Source organism: Uranotaenia lowii, chromosome 1, assembly GCF_029784155.1.
Source record: "Uranotaenia lowii strain MFRU-FL chromosome 1, ASM2978415v1, whole genome shotgun sequence".
NCBI classification, from domain to species: Eukaryota; Metazoa; Arthropoda; class Insecta; order Diptera; family Culicidae; genus Uranotaenia; species Uranotaenia lowii.
The window spans coordinates 3691098-3707944 of NC_073691.1; the positions used below are offsets into that span (position 1 = coordinate 3691098).

At 42.1% G+C, this 16847-nt stretch overlaps 2 protein-coding genes across 4 annotated transcripts; one reads left to right on the top strand and one right to left on the bottom strand.

The window, feature by feature from the left end:
• Positions 1-440: 440 nt before the first annotated feature.
• Positions 441-5405, top strand: LOC129738471 (rab GTPase-binding effector protein 1). 3 transcript variants are annotated; one of them, XM_055729684.1, is made up of 6 exons: positions 441-650; positions 777-1047; positions 1424-1704; positions 1769-1888; positions 2119-2709; positions 4041-5405. In XM_055729684.1, the coding sequence occupies exons 2-6, from the start codon at positions 819-821 to the stop codon at positions 4869-4871; spliced, it is 2052 nt and encodes a 683-aa protein (XP_055585659.1). In that variant the 5' UTR covers positions 441-650; positions 777-818; the 3' UTR covers positions 4872-5405. The 3 variants fall into 3 exon arrangements, with proteins under 3 accessions (XP_055585659.1, XP_055585661.1, XP_055585660.1); XM_055729686.1 differs by having other exon boundaries at positions 1769-1876; XM_055729685.1 differs by having other exon boundaries at positions 783-1047.
• A 6657-nt stretch (positions 5406-12062) lies between these two features.
• LOC129738475 (ubiquitin carboxyl-terminal hydrolase 30 homolog) lies at positions 12063-15999 on the bottom strand. Its single transcript, XM_055729691.1, has 4 exons — positions 15777-15999; positions 14560-15642; positions 14127-14496; positions 12063-12627 (listed from the first exon to the last, which is right to left on the bottom strand). The coding sequence occupies exons 1-4, from the start codon at positions 15859-15861 to the stop codon at positions 12429-12431; spliced, it is 1737 nt and encodes a 578-aa protein (XP_055585666.1). The 5' UTR covers positions 15862-15999; the 3' UTR covers positions 12063-12428.
• Between the last annotated feature and the right edge of the window lie 848 nt (positions 16000-16847).

The following is a 16847-nucleotide window of genomic DNA, read 5'->3' on the forward strand; positions in this document are numbered from 1 at the left end:
CCGGATCGTCAACAGTGGAGGTCTTTTACCACGGCCCTATGCACCGGAGGATCGGCGCGGGATCATTAAGTAAGTTATTAATCGCAGCGCACTAAATTGGACTGCGCACTCATGACTGCGGCATTTGTGCGAACTTGTACATTCGTGCGACCTGTCAAATCAGTGTAAAATCTGTCGGAGTTCTGCACGCAAAACCCCTTTTCAGCTAACCTTTGTGCGGATTACTGCGACTGCAAAACATTGCACGAAATCCAAATTTCAATGAAAGGGATAATAAGTAAGTTGACATAATCCAGTTGAAACCGATTTTTACCAACGATTGAACGAAGCTCTTATAGCCAAATTTAGTTCAGTGTAGCTAGTGGGGCGGGGCGAAGCGACACATTTTTGAATCGCGCTGTCAAAAGGGAAAATCAAAATATTGCCATCCACAGTTTCTTTTCTTTTCTTTATACCTGGCTGGCTGCTACATGTATGCAGCAAGCAAGTTATAAAAATTTTCCATGTAAAAATTTGCAATCGTTTGTGAAAAATCCTCATTTGCTTGGATGTTTGTCGTATGTTTAGTGTTATTAGGAACTGCGGAACGCCATTGCTATAGTTTTGGCAAGCAATGAACTAATCAACAGCCAGAATTTGCTTAAACAGAGGTAAGAAAGATATTTTGCGACTGCATTTTGTTCGGAGGATGCCTTGACACTTCCGGAAGGTTGATTGTTAATGGCGAAAGTTGGTTGATTTCTAAACACTTGCTAACGTATTTTTTTCGTTTACAGTTATAGAGCTTGTGAGGGTTAAAAGAAGAGGGTGTAGTAAAAATGTTGGAACCGACGGGAAATCCGACAGAGGTGCAAAAACAACAACAGCAAGAAATGGACAAAAATCTGGGTAACGATGTTATGTCAGCGGATACAACCCGGACAACAACGAGCTCCATCGAGGTGGACTCACAGCAGGTTCGGAACTTGCATGCTGAACTAAAACGTACCCGGGACGAGTTCAACCAGCAGCGGGCCAAGATGAAGGAACTCTATCTGGCCAAAGAAGGTATGAAAGCCCAAAATTAATCCCTTCGTATAAAAAGGACCTCAAATAAAGGTTGGCAAAATCAGAATTCATTGAAATCAAAATTTAGGATGGAAATCTTAAATATCCTCAGAAAAGGTACTGGAAATTGGAAACTAATCATGACTTAAGCAGCTATGGTACTAAAAATAATTAGATTTTTTAGACTTCTGGAATGAGGAACTATAATTTCAGAAGAAATTATTTTAAGATAAGAATCAGAACTTCGGGAAGGCTGACTCACACTTCTGTGTTGGAAAACAAATCGAGTTCTAGGACATCATAGTTAAAAAATTTAAATCTTTGCAATAGAATTAGAAAACCTTACTTAAAAAGCTTGTGCTTCTTCCTTTTTCAGCGGAGTGCAAACGATTCGCGCGGGACGCCGCCGTCATCCGCAAGGAGCTGGACGAAGCCAAATCGCAACTCACGGTGATCGAGTACAACAAGGACAAAGACTTGGAGGATCAGAACCGCCGGGCTCAGGAGGAAATCCTCACGCTGCAGCAGCTGGTGCAGGAAACGGTCGAAGAGTCCACCTTTAGCCATGCGGAAATTCGCCGGTTGGCCGAGGAGAACGAAAAGTTACGGGTGGGACAACAGGAGCTGAAGGAAGCCCTCGTTGCCGCACATCAGCAGGTTTGTTTTAAGTTTAAATTTTCCTTTATAGAAGGATTGCTTAATGAGACGTTTCTCTTTTTAGGACACCCCTACGTTGGCACCGGTACTGAACCAGGCCAAAAAGATTATCCGCAAACTTGGGGCCGCAGACTCAAGCAGCCACGACAATCTCGAGGATTCCATGCGGAAGGTAAACAAATATGTACGTACCGGCCAAAATTTTATTTTGTTTTCTGTTGACTGTTTAGTAGCATCTTGGATATTTTCTGTAAAAAATAAGAAAAATTTGTAGAACTGGTATATTTTTTCACATCTTATCTAACTACTCTTCAGATCAAACAGACCAAAAACATTTTGGATGTTTGTGTCAATTCGTTTTTTTAAGAAAATTATCAATCCAACTTCACTAAAAAGTATCCATCTATCCAACAGGCTCAGGAGGATGCGGAAGTCCTTCGCTCCTTAGTGGTTCCTCTGGAGGAAGAAATCAAAACGCTTAAGGAAAAGTTGCGTCAAGCTTACGAGGAGATGGAGAAAAACCGTGGTACCGACAATCGCAAGGCCCCGGAATCGGCTCTCGTTGGCATGCTTAAAGAGGCTGCCAAGAAAGAACCGGTCCCCGAACAGTCACCCGTCAATAGTGTCTCCACCACAACCACAGAAGAACCTCCAAAGTCGGAACTGGACGGTCAGGCCCCGCTGCCAAACTGTAGAAAATGTTCCGAATTGGAAACAACCCTAGTCCAAAGTCAGCAACAGACGGCAACCGAAAAGCAACGCTCCCAGCAGATGGAGAAAAGTATCGATCGAATGAGAGAGGAGCTGGTCAAGGAGGGTGCGATGCGAGCCGATTTGGAGTCGCAGTGGCAGCAGAAGCGTGAAGATCACAAGGCGGAAGTGCAGCGGCTGAACGAGCAGAGCATCAAGGCGGAAGCGGAACTGGCCAAGCTGCGCAAAGGCTACGGGCAGCTGAAGCAGAGCGTCAACGACGAGCTGCAGAAGCTGACCGAGGAGCGCGAACAGGTAATGGGGCAGTTGCAGAAGCAACGCGGCGAAATTGCTGAATGCGCTAGTAGTGCCAAGAAGGGTTTCTTTGTTAGGTATAGGAAGATTTTGGGATAGATGTGAGACCTTGTACTCTCGACTGAGACTGATTGTGTGTTACTGATAGTTTTTTCAGGATTTTTTTTCTTAGTTCAATTTCTGTAAAATTAAGACTGACTTGGATGATAAAAGTATTATTTTGTGTTCATATGTGAAGATCGACGCTGTTTGATTGTTCCTCTTGGCGAGGACATGAAGCTATCCGAATGGTGAAATATGTCACCAGAAATTTCATTCCCTGAAAGTCAAACGATCATTTACCCATATTGACCGGACATGGAAATTCTCAGATGTAGTAGAGTTTAAAATGCTTTATTAAAATCTATTTCACGAAGGGTGAAAGATTTAGAGCACAAGTGAAAAACCAGAGTAGATACTAGAGTACGAGAAACAGCCCGATAATTTGGCTGAAAATCATGAAAAGCGGACAACTCCGTCAGCCTTGCCAAAACATATCGAAGAATTACCTATAAATTTATTCACAATTGAATCCAATACAGGAAAACAGGTTTCACTCACTCAACATGGTTTCTTTAAAAAAAGGTCATTTGTAACGATTCGGTGTGAGTTTGTTACCCGTGTATTGGATAGGATTTCAAGAGAACTGAATCTTTACCGACGAACTTAAGACCTTTGTAGAGTCGATAATATTTTGAAGAATTTTGGATGTTTTGAGAGAAGCGTTCTCAGCGGGGTCAAGCCGAGCTAGAAATACCAATCCCCCCTCCTTCAAGACTTCGAGTCGATAATTTCGTTGAGGAATTCGGGTTCAAGAAAGCATCATACTGGCTTGGTTAATCTCATTCTCGGATCTTGGTTAACTAAACAACACGCTTTCTGCCTAAATAAAAGGTTGGCGTCGATTGGTTAATTTTCCTGAAATGAATGTCTCGATAAAAGTTACCAAAGGGCCTGATTTTGACGATGGCTCGCTAAACCAGCTTAAACCTTTTTGGACAGTTCGTAGAGGATGATGATGGTGAAGATTATCGGGTCCCTCGAGGATGGTAAATGTTGCTACAATACCTCCCAAATGTGAAGCAAGCAAATTTAACATTATACTGCCTTAACGACCAAAATTCTAATGATACAATACGTTCCCAACTGCCTTACAAACTATTTGACGGCTGACGACATAGTTTAGGTAAAAGGGATTAATCATCCTACGGGATGAAAATCCCAGAAAAAATAGTTTAGGTAAGTTTACCCTCGAAAGCAAAAATTCAACCCTTATCTCTCTATTTTCGTAGGTCTACCGACACCTGGAGGTGCTCCAGAAGGACAACGAGTTCCTGTCCGGCCGGTACCTGGACAGCTCGGACATGCTCAAGGATCAGGAAATCAACCTGCCGCAGAGTATCGACGAACTGCACGAGCTGGTGCTGACGCTGCACGAAAACCTGATCGTGGCAAAGTCGGGCTGTGAATTTTCCGAACGGAAAAGTTTGAGCATGCAGGACGAGGTCACGCTTTTGCGGGATCAACAACACAGCCGGGAGCGTGAATTCCGGCGAGCGGAGCGTGAATATTCCAATAAGATTAGTCAATTGGATGAGCAGCTGAGGCAACAGTATCAACACTATCAACGGTTAGCCGCCCACAAGGAGGACTTGGAGAAAGCTGATGCGGAGTCTAAAAGGCAAATTTCGGAGTTACGGATGCAAACGATAGAACTGCAGGCTACCAACGAGAAGCTGGACAAGCAGAACGTGGACCTGAAGAATAAGATGAGCGTACTGCAGGAGGACCTGGCCAATAACGAGGCAGTTCAAAAGGATTTCGTCAAGCTATCGCAATCGCTGCAGATGCAGCTGGAAAAGATCCGGTCGGCCGATACTCAGGTGCGCTGGCAGGACGAAGAGGACATCGATCAGTGCCCGAACTGTCGAAAGGAGTTTACCGTCACGAGGAGGAAGCTGCACTGCCGTCACTGTGGCACTATCTACTGTCAGCAGTGCCTGTGCAAAACGGTTCCAACGGGGCCCAATCGCCGGACAGCTCGCGTTTGCGACGTGTGCCATACCTTGCTGGTACAGGACACGGCACCCTACTTCAGCCGGGAACCACCGCAGTCGCCGTAGATTTAGGTGGCCACCCACTTGTTTATAGGTAGCGAAAAATAACAGAAACATTTAAAATTTTCTCCGATTGCATACCCCTATGGCTATTAGTACTGTATTGTATTATGTTTCGATGGCTTCCGATTTGAAGCGTTTCTGGCTGTAGGTCTGCAAAACAATTCGTAAGAGGAAAAAAAACGTTAAATTTCCTTCCACAAAATCGGTGTAGTGTTGTGTATGGTGAAAAATCGGGAATAAAAAGGAAAACTTTTGCAAAAAAAATAAACACGTTCGAATCAAGTCGTTAAAAAGCATTGAATCATTTTTTCAGCTCCCAATGTTGTATAAATATAATTAAAAAAAAGGCCGGAAGGAAAGCAAAAAATACATATTCAAAAACAATGTTATTGAGCGGTTCGGTTAAAGAATTCGGCGAATTTAATATGTAAAGTAATAAGAGCTGTTCGTTTTATTCTTTAACAAAACAAAGTTTAGTGTAAATTTTAGCTCCGCTTTATCGCAAAAATATATCTTACTATATATAAAAACCGTTAACGATTGATTTGTTCTTATTTTTTTTTTCTTATAAAGAAAGAAGACTCCAAAAAACCTACTGCACATTTTTAGAAAGGATCTGTCATCGAAATTACGAGGTGCGTTCTTATTTGTCTAAGGTTTCAACAACATTTATTTACTCATTTTGTAGTAAGCACACACGACGGGACACTTCTATAGGACACCTAAAAATCATGAGTTACAGAACAGTTCTGTTAGTTTACTTTCATGGTGACGCTTAAGGCTTACCACCAAAAATATTTCTCACAACTAACAACTTGAATGGCGAAGCAAAACAAATGTTTGGAAAAAAATATATCATTAGGTACCCAAGCAAAAAGCAAAGGTCAAATTTTAGGTATCGTTCCTTGAAGCAGTTTAACACCTGGCTGAAAGTTGATCTAATTTCGTTCAGAATGATTTTCTACCTCCATCCTAGTCACCAACGATTTAACTCCTCAACATATAAAGTCTGTTTTCTTTACAAACGACGCTTTTCAGCTTCGAACGACGCGTACCTAGTTTGTTCTTTTTTCCCTCTTTAGCGATCAGTTATTTTCTGAGTTACCATCGATAGGTAACCATCATACAATCAACATTTGATCTTAATGAAGACATTGCGCGTAGACGGCGTCGATTTATTCGACGATGCTTTGCAACAAATGTTTTATGAATCAAAACGATTTAATTCTCGGAACGCAAGAGGAGCCGAATAACCAAATCTATGCCAATATTGACCTATTTTCCTCAAAGTTTGTAACAAGTGTCCACCTCAGAACTCCTACGCACCAATCTGCGCAGCAACGCTTGGGAAACCCTACTACCAGATGTTCAACTTGGGTAAAGAGGTAAGGCGAAATGATGATGAGGATGTGGCGAAGAAGCGATGCGAAACGACGGATGGGGCTGAAAACGGTCATAGGTCATTCTATTTGGCTACGGGGTCAACGATCGGCCATTTCACTAGTAATAGCCACATGTAGCACAACACAGAAAACGTGTCTAATAGTAAAGTGCCGTTAGTGAAATAACTGGAATCCGCAAGTGTCGAATTCCCTGGATATCCAGGTAATCCTAAAGCCCATATCCCGTAGCAGCAGATACCACCGGTCTCAACGTGATTCTAAACCCTATCCTGATTTCCCATAGGACCCCGAGGTTTTACCTTAAATTGAAGTTGTGTCGCTCCGAGGTCTGGCCATCGACCGTGAACTGTCTACAATCAACCTCAGCCATAGATCGACCTGTCCCCGAACCACAATCTACAATCAACCCACAGTCATCCCAGTACGGTGTCGGAACGCATCTGAACCCGACGACCACCAATGCCGCAGATGAAGCCGGTTCGACGGAGGAGGGGTGTCGCCATTCCAGCAACCCACCAGGTGTGCCATTGCAGTAAGAAACGAGGAATAGGAGGTGGCAATAAGGAGTGGGACAGAATCCCGAGTGTGCACAAGACCCAAATTCAAACGTGGGAGGGTTCTATGCAAATTAAAGTGTTTTCTTGGCTAGTCGAATCGACCAGTAGCTTAAGCCAACCCTGAGACATATAGAAGGGAGTTTCAGCACTTCTGAACCCGCTAGCCGACACATTTGTTATAAGTTGTGTAAATTGTTTATCAAATAAGGTTCTTAGTTTTTATCTCGCGACTTGTCCTCCTAATGGCATTCTTTGTTAAGCGTCTGAGTCTGGGCATTAATCAACAGCATCGTCATCAACTCGCGCCGAATCAACTCGCGAACGAATGGATTCAGTTGCGAAGCGAATGATTGCTGGAGTTAACAATGACTGAAAATCGGGAGGAGAAAATCAACAAGGAACGACCAAGTCGATGAAAATCAACACAGAAAATCGTTCCACGAAACCCGGATCGGAAAAACCCGATTTACGTTTACGAGTCTCCAAAACATCTGGAGCTCACGCCAGATCTCTTTAAGAACTGAAATCCGAATCTTCAACTCAAACGTCAAATCCGTGTTTCTGTACTGGTTGAGGGAAACTTGGTGCACATATGCGGTGACGACGCGAAAACTACAAGTTTTTGTGAACCGCTGCCTGCGGAACATCATCCGCGCTTGGTGGCCTGGCAACTGGATCTCAAACGTGAAACTTCATCGCCGGTGTCATCAAAAGGCGCTATAAATCGAGATTCGGGAACGTAAGTGGAGATGGATTGGGCACACTCCGCGAAGAGATGAAACCCAGATTTGCAGAGAGGCGCTCGACTGGAATCCAGATCGGCATCGAAGGAGAGGCAGAACCTTGGCTGGCAGCAAGTGAAGACGCTGGCTCCGGATCGCCAGCAGGGGAGATCTTTTATCTCAGCCCTAAGCGTCGATCAATCGGCGCCGGACCCTTAGATAGATAGATAGATCAAAATGTGGCATCACTGATAGTGGTCAAAGAACCCTTGCAGGCAAGATATACATACATGGAGCAGAGATACCAATATGCCTGATTTTTCAGGATTTGCCTGATTTTTCAAGGCTCAGTCTGAAAGGCTGATAAGACATTTGTATTGCCCTGATTTTTGAAAATGAGCCTGATTTTTGTGAATGTGATGAAAATGAGTAGTAAGGAACTGCATTAGATACCATTGCTGAAGTGAACATGTTGAGCGATGACCAAAACAAAACCCGATTTAATACACTTATCAGTGGATTGGAGGCTTTCTTACAGAGTGTCAATTATCTTTGAAAATAAATGACACAATAATGGATTCCTTATTTCTGAATTATATATTATTAAGATTAAATAAAAAGATAAAAAAGATTATGATTAAAGAAAATCGATAGCAAAAATTACTAAACTCAATATAAAAAAAGGTGCCCAGTACGTTTTTTGGAGGATAAACGAACTTATATTCAACGAGTTCATTTATAATCCAAATAATTCAAACTGTTAAAGTTTGAGAGCCACATTTCTCGACGCTCACTAACAAGTGGTCAAGGGGTTAACCTCCTAAACTTTCATGCTAGATGGCGTGGGATCGATTCTCTGCTGTTTTATGAAATTTTTGTCAAATTTTCGATCGCCTTTGTAATTAATTTAGCGATTGCTGGTTACTGCTGCCTGAGCTAATGGCTACCTTTTTTGGAGCCAACGTAAGCATGATATGTTCTATGGAATAGAATTTTTTTAAACAATTTTGTTTTTTTTTTTGGTTTTGAGATACGACCTACAGGAAAAAAAAACCAATTTTTCGATACTAAATTCATCAAAATCGTGAAACCTAGAATAGGAGTTAATGTGTTAAGAACGTTTTTATGGAACATACAAATAAACGGACATCATCGTAACTCGTCGAGCTGAGTCGATTGATACCTATAAAGTGGGGTCTTGGACCATTAATTAATGATATCCCCAACTGACCGTTCCCTATGCCTTTCTGTAAGAAAGCCAAAAAAAGGTCATATTCGTTCGAGAGAAATTTTTTATTTTCACCGGCCCCTGGAGTGTATCGATAGAAGATCCAGCAGTCGACCGATGAAGCTCGACTAGTACGAATACATACTGGAGCCTGTTACGTCACGTTCACCGTGGTGTAACTGGCTAACGCTTCGTTGCACGGAGCGGAAATTGCGGGTTCAAGTCTTGTCAGTGAGCTGCTGTATCTTTTTCGAAAATTTCGTGATATGTGTAGGATACAGATTAGGCAGTAAAAAGAGCAAAGCCAAAAGTTTATGGATTATGATTCTGGTCAGGAACCATCTGACGGACAGAGAAAATGAGATAATCGGATATCACGGACAACTTTGATTGTAACACATTCGAGCGAAATGCGCGGACAAGTTTCCTTTAAAAAGAACAGCGCTTGTGCGGAAAGGTCATTCTTAATTTAGTGCGAACATCAACAGCCTAGAGAAGACGGTAAATACTGACGATGGAATATCCTGGATTTACGACAATATGTACGGCTTATGTTCTTCACGCAGCGAAAAAAGTTTTTAGGACAAAGGAATTTTTCTTTTTTTAGTCACCAAACACTCTAACGCATGAGAGAGAGAGTGTTGATCGCTCTGTTTAAAAATAAACAGTTTCAGTTGAAACTTAGGCACGGGCAAAAGTGGAGTCTACTGAAAGCTGTTTTATCTGAGATCCTCTATTGAGTTAATTATCTTATTTGAGTACTTAGAATATTTATAAATCAGTTAATAGAATATTTCACAAACGATTTCTATGATTCTGGGCAAAATAAAAATTGCTTTGTTTCTAATCTTTTTTCCTTTACTTCAAAGACTTTTCACCTCTGAAATTAAAACAAATTTTTCGATTCAAAGTTTTTATTAAATTCTAAGAATAAATCCTTTGTTTCAAAAAATTTCTTTAGAATCAAACTCATAATACATTGTTTTAAATTAAAATGAGTTTGTTTCAATTGAATATTTTTTTCATCAAAATCAATTTAGTTTTATTTCAAACACTAAGTTTTCTCTGAGTGTTTCGTTCTTTGATATCTCATGTTTCTCTAAAACTATCCATCACTTTCGAAAATTTAAACTTTAAAAATTATCAAAATTCATAAAGTTGTTGAAATTTTCTAAATTGTTAAAATTGTAATTACATATTCTCAAATTTTTATAACGAATAGTCACCGTTGGTTTATTACTATATGCTAGTTTAATGGCATTGCGGTGAACGTTATGATGAGTTTCAAAGGTGCGTTCTAGGCCCTTTGTCCCGCATCAATTGAATGGCTGAGAGAAGTAATAGCAAGCGTGAAAACAATAAGTAGCGCTGCCGATAAAAACGGAATCCGAAAAACAGACAACACATCGGTTGAACTGGCTCAGCAATAGGAAAGCTTCACCAGAGCTATGCATTCTAGACTTTTTGACCGATTGGGAAGCACGTGCTTCACCAATCCATCGGGTTGGATGTATGGGTGAACGTAATTGCGCCTCTCGCTATTACTTCTCTCAGCCGTTCAAATGATGTGGGACAAAGGGCCTAGAACGCACCTTCGAAACTTCCCATAAAAATATGCTCTTGGCTCAATTTTCAACACCTGTAAATTTTCTTCTATTAAGCGTATGCTTTATCTATCCGTCATTTTTTCCGATCTTTAATTCTGCTATCAAGAATTCTTCATCATAACGTTCACCGCAATGCCATTAAACTAGCATATAATATTCTCAAAATTGTCAACTTCTTAAAATTGTTCAAATCGTCAAAATAACAAAATTATGAAAATGGTCAAAAATTGCCTTTAAACTCAGAATTTGGATTCAGTAATCAGAATTGAAAATTTCATTCCGGAACTCAGAATCTAGATTCAAAGTAAAGAAAATTAGCCCTCCATAAACGTATTATCAATATTTGGAACGAACATTGAAGCAAAGTTTCCCAACTTCTTCGAAAAGCCGTTCAAAGCTGATTTACAAAAAAAAAAATCTGTCCAGAAATTTGAATGTCAAGATCAATTTCCAACCAGGCACTAAATGTTAAAAATAAAATCGATTTGTTAACGTTGTAAAACTAGCATCCATCTCATGGCGAAAAGCTTGATAACGAAAACCGAAGCCTAATTTAGACATTATTTACAGAAGAATTTTGCTTCCTACTTTTGGTTTTGTGTTTGGTTGTTCAATTTCCGAAATTGGCTCACTCAATCAATCAATATCTTCCGTCCCTAAACACTTACGCTCTAAATAAATGTAATGGAATATCATCGTAACAAGTCCCTAAATTAAGGTTTTTCAACAGTTAATAAATTCTCGAATTTTTGCGTATAATCTTTTTAAGTTTTTTTTTTGTTCGTTAGTTTCTTTCCTTTTGGTTTTTTTTTTTGCGTTTACGAATTAATTCTTCTGATACTTGATTTAAGTTAGTGTTTCGATATCGCATCGAATTGAGTTTTTTATGTCAACAAATTATTACTTATTGCTTGCAGCAACCTAAACCAACTAAGCGCTAGTAGTTAGTGATTAATACAATCTATTATTTGGTGTTTGCAACTTATCGCTGAGAGAAATTTAGCACAATAGAGGTAATGTAGGTTTGAGTAACAGTTATGTTAAAATTAAATTTTGAAATTAATTATCCGAGGGATAGAAAAACTTCTAAATGTCTAAGGAAAAAGTAGAGATCCCAATAGGTCTAACTTCGAATACAGAAGTTTAAATAATTTTGCATCGAAAAAATGAGGAATATTTAAGATGCTTCTATAAAAAGCACCGAATTCTGTGCGTCATTTTTTTTAAGCAGAAAGAGTTATTTTCGAATTAACTCTTCCACCGGTCAAACTGGAACCCTTTTTAAGGAATTTGGGCAAGCTTTTGGAAAATAGAGGAAAACAAAAGAATATCATCAGAACAGTCAAGTCAAATGCTACCTCCTGAGTAAACTTAAAGTAGCCTGAGCAGGTTATTCCTGCCAAATCGAACTTTTAATACTAGATTTATTTTTATTAATTCAAATTGAACAAAAAAAAATGCATTTACCATGTCATGAAATCGTTTTATCCTTGAGTTATTACTATCGACATATAAATGAGGGTCGCGCTATCAAACCGAACTAACGGAAAAATGCTGAGCTACTCTACTGGAACAAGTAAATGCATTTTACGAAGAAATGCAGATAAAGAAAATTTATAAATTTGCAAGTTAATGATTTTGCTTTAGCTGACAACTATTTTAAGACCTTCTTTGATTTTCTTTTTTTTTTTTTGAGTTTATCAACCGGTGGATTCGATAAAATTTAGCAGTAGCCAATATCGTATGCAACATTATTGAGTTGACTTTTTGTCTTCGGGTTTGATTTTATATTCTTTTTAGAACTTGTTTATTGTTTGGCATTACAAAATTTACCGATTTATTCATCACTCCGATCAAATATCTCTTCCAACTTGAAGAGAGAGTTTCACAAATCCTGCTTTTTTACGCATCTAAGCGAACATCAGTTATCAGTTTCTCTGCCTTAAACGACTATGGTTTTCGTTTTGTTTTTCTTCTTACAAATATGTAGGTATAGGTAAATTTAAAGATAATAATCTGCTGAAAATACTTACCCAATTAGAGTTAAGACACGGCACCCCCGCCGGTATGGGAGGTGCTGCTGCCCATTCCACCGGCCGCGGATCCTGCTCCGCCACCAGCTCCTCCTTGCTGATACTTGGAGGAAGATGGGCCCCGATCGTAGAACAGCATGTAGGCCGGGGTGCTCAGGACCTCCTCGATCGTGACCTCCCGCACCACGGTATCCGAGGTGTAGTACCATCTGTGTGGATGAAAAACAATATTTCAGATTCTTCAATACTAAATGGGCAATGGGGTCACACATGAATTCGAAATTGCGCCAGATCGCAAACTGTAAATTAAAAACTTTGCACTTTGACCCCCTTGGTTTGACTCCAAACGCCTCACATGACCTTTTTCATAGTGAATCTCGTAGCGAGAAGGGTATTCCGAGGTATAGCAAGACGTACGGACAAGTGAGTCAGCTGAATCAGTGTAACCTGACGTCTTAGTCGGGAATCAATCGAATTGAGTTGAGATCGACACACGACGGGCAGAAATGTGAATTTTGAGTCGCTGGAGGAGTCTTCAGGTGAAAGATTTTTTCTTAACAATCACGGCTCAGAACTAACTTTTGTTAGTGGACCTCACCCAGTGTCGAAAACCATCGACAACCGGCGCTTTCTTTCCTAGAAAATTCGGACAGTCGTTCTGTCGAGTTCGTAGTCTGCTGCAACTTCAGGTTGCGTCAGTCGTGCGGGGCTTATCCGAGGGTGGCGTCCGTTCTCTTATGTTGGGCGCACCTTCACCATCACCAGATAGTGGTCTGCGTCTGACTCGATGGTGGCGCGTGGACTGAATCTGACGTCGATGATTTCCGAGAAGAGCCGTCTGTCTTTCAAAACGTAGTCGATCTGTGATTGCGTTTGATACAGTGATCTCCAGATGTACTTGTGTGGAAGGCGGTGTTGGAAGAAAGTACGGCTACTTACGGCCCATTCGTCTGAAGGCGGCGAAATCTGTCAGTCTGAGGCCGTTTTCGCCAGCCGGTGCACGCTGAAGCTTCCTATTCCCGGTTTGAATTCCTTGTCATTTTCTGATCATGTTTTAGGCAGCGGACGTATCCAAGTTCCAGCTACGCGTAGAACTCGTCTTTGTCGTCACCCTCATCACTCATCACTATGAAAACTGTTCCGAGCTCCTGCGTGGTGCCGCAGCTTTGGCAGATGGTATGACCATCTCGGAACGTGAGTACTGTTGACCTCCTGCAGTGCAACGATGTCGAATTTGCAACTCGTCAATTCATTGGATTGCATGCGGGTACAGCCCATGAGACCGCCAGTTCCGTGTCTCAAGTTTCCAATCGCTAACCCCTTTTCGTCGCGTGGGTCTTTGCCGATTTGCATCCGGAATTTCTTATTCATTATTCGTTGCTAGATTTTTTTTTGCAGTCACGGCAAGGTCCACGGCCAACCCACTTTCTCGCAAGAAGGCCGTCGTGATGTTACTATTTTGGATCCCAAAAACCACCAGGACGTTCATAGCAAGCTTATTTTTCTATGTGTGAATATTGAACGAGAACGATGATTTGATAGTCAAACGACCAAAATTTCCGGCAGTTTACGACGCCATGTATCTCTTTCACGCTGCAGGTATGTATATCAACCCATTATACTCATAGACCCAAATTAGAATACCTAAGGACCGAGGTCGTTTACCATTCCTTACATTATTTGCAAAAAGAAAAAAAAGGTCACTTACTTGTGCGAATTCCTCAGTGCCCCGCGTCGGTACGTGACAAAGTGCCCCGAGTTGGCTTCGCCAGAGTGCACAATAACGGCCAGCAAACGGTACAGATTCTTGGGGAACATCGCCCCAAAGGTGTACGATCCAAAGTTGAAAGCCGATCCAACCGAACCGACCGGAGTGTTTTGCTCGGTACCACCGCCGCCGACGCCCATGTAGTTTCCACTCTCGTAGGCCCCCGCCCCGATGCTGGCCGAGTAGAGCGACATAGTCGAGCCCCACGGAGTGCTCATGGCACTATTCAGACTGGGCTGCACAAAGCTGTACGGTGCCATCGACAGGGTTTCTGGAAAGTGGACAAAGTCCTGCCGCTTGTACGCGTGACCTGGTTTTAAGCGGAATTAAATATATTAAAATTAATAATAAATAAATAACGATATATGTTTACCAGTTGGTAACCAAGTGGTCCGGGCGATGTGAATGCACAGACAAGCGGGCAGCTTGCTGAAAGTGAGTGTCTTCGTATGGGTGGTGGTTTCGTTACAAGCGTCGCACTGGACTCCGTTGAGGGTTTCCGGTTGAATGAACTCGGTCAAGAGACTCCCAATGGAGATGCCGGGATTTTTAATTTCCGGTAGTGCCAGTGTAATGTTATCGAACTTGTCGTATCGAACGACGGATTTGTAGCCGCATCCGGAGCAGCAAAGTTGACTGCTGAGACCACCGCGGAAGGGATGCGGTACCTGGATTTGCTGTCGGTCACCCCACACGGAGACGCGACCCGGACCACGGTTGATCCGTTCCAACGACCGACAAGATCCGGAGTTGCGTTTGTTCAGCGCATTTCCGCCGCCATTCTGGACCATATCGGAGGCCAGGATGGACCGTGGCCGGCTGGGCCTGCCCGAGAAGGTGGAAACAATCGACGGTGGCGATCCGGCGCAATCGAGCAGCATCGATCCGTCCTGCACTGCCATCGAGTCACTCGCATCCGTTTCCGTGCAGGTCGAATGCGGTGAATCCGGAGTGTGGGCTTCGGATCGTGCATAGCGGGTGAGACCAGTAGACTCGTCGTAGTCGGTATTGCAAAAATCGGACAGCATTGCGCTGGATGGCCGTGCCGGGGGCATCATGGCCCGTAATTCCTCTTCTCCAAGGGCATCCGAAAGGCAACCGATTTTCTTCGGCTTTGTGGCTTCCTCTTCGAGAGAATTCAGCAGCACATGAAGCAGCTCGTGCGGGTCGTGTTCATCCGGTGGAATGACCCAACCCAGTGTGTTCAGAGCCCGAATAACGGCTCCCGGTGAGTATGGATCACCCCTCAGAGTGGGATGGGTTCCATTAACCACTTCCAAAACGTTCTGCAGCGAACTGACCAGACTTTTCTTATCTTTAGCATTATGGAGCTGTAGCCAAGCAATAAACTGTGGACAGGCAGCTAAAGCCTGTAGCAATGTGTTTAGGAAACATGTCTTTCCAAAGTTATGCAATCCAGCAATCTGACCTCGCCGTTGACGTAATCTCGAAGAACCTACAAAACGATGTCAAAAAATCAAAATCACAATCAACTCTACTCGAAAACAAGCCAAAATTACCATTTCCCACCCAAAAGAATTGATTATCGATTTTTCTCCATTTTCAAGAGCGCTGCACAGAAAAACTCACCTGAAGGGCCCCAGAAAACAAAAGCTCCCACAAACACGGCCGCGGTCACTCCGGCCGCCATCAGCAGTTTATCGCCTCCTTCCATTTTACGATTGGAACGATCCGATCCAGAAAACGATTATGATTCACATCGATTTTCCAGATAATTTGAAAAGTTTTCACCTTGTCCTCGTCCAGCAAAAAAGGGATTGCTCGCGATGGAAAAAAGTGATGATTGCAACGATTTTTGTTTGTGGTTTTGTTGTGCTTCGGATATTCTGCTGTTCAGCTTTTTGTTTTGGGGCCATTTTTTGGCGTTAAAATGAAGGGGCGACCACAAATTAGGTAAAACATTGCATGAAAAAAAACTTCTCATCTCAAACATTTTTAAAATTGCCTATAAACGATAGATCCTCATTCCATCCCAGTCGCTTGGCAAGTGCGGATGTATTTTCGTTTCGCTACATATCGGTGCTTTATACACGCAGAAGTGAAAAAAAAAGTTTAAAGTTTCCACAAGCAGTTATCCTGCATCATTCGGTCGTCAATTGCCGAATCCATTCAGCAACGGAAGTGACAAGCTGTGTTTCCCCCGGCAGCGCTGGTGCGCAATCCCCAAATCTGGCTGGAAAATCAGGTTGCCTTGCCGTCACCATCAGCACCAGGACCATCAGCAGAGGAGTGCAAATTGTTTCCTCCCAATCCAGGTTTGATTACTGTGTGGGCGGTTGTCCGATAGATCCGGTAATAATAGCCGTAATCGGATAACGGAAACATTGCACGAGTCTGAATCCGATTGGTCATTCTCTCCCGGTGAATCGAACCATCATCAATCAACCGAGGAAAAAAAACATCATTGCTGTCGTCATCGCCAGGGCCAGCTGCGATCAACAGAAGAACACGTGGTTGTGTACCAAGAAAAAACACTCAAGAAAATTAGCTTACTAAGAAGTGCTTGAAAAAATTGTAAGTTCTTTTTTCATTCTTTTTCACTTTTTCTTTTATTATCTATTTATCTTTATTTCGACCATTGTTTGCTTCGTTCATATTTTAACATTGGACATTCGTGTTCGTGTGAAGAAATATGAGCGA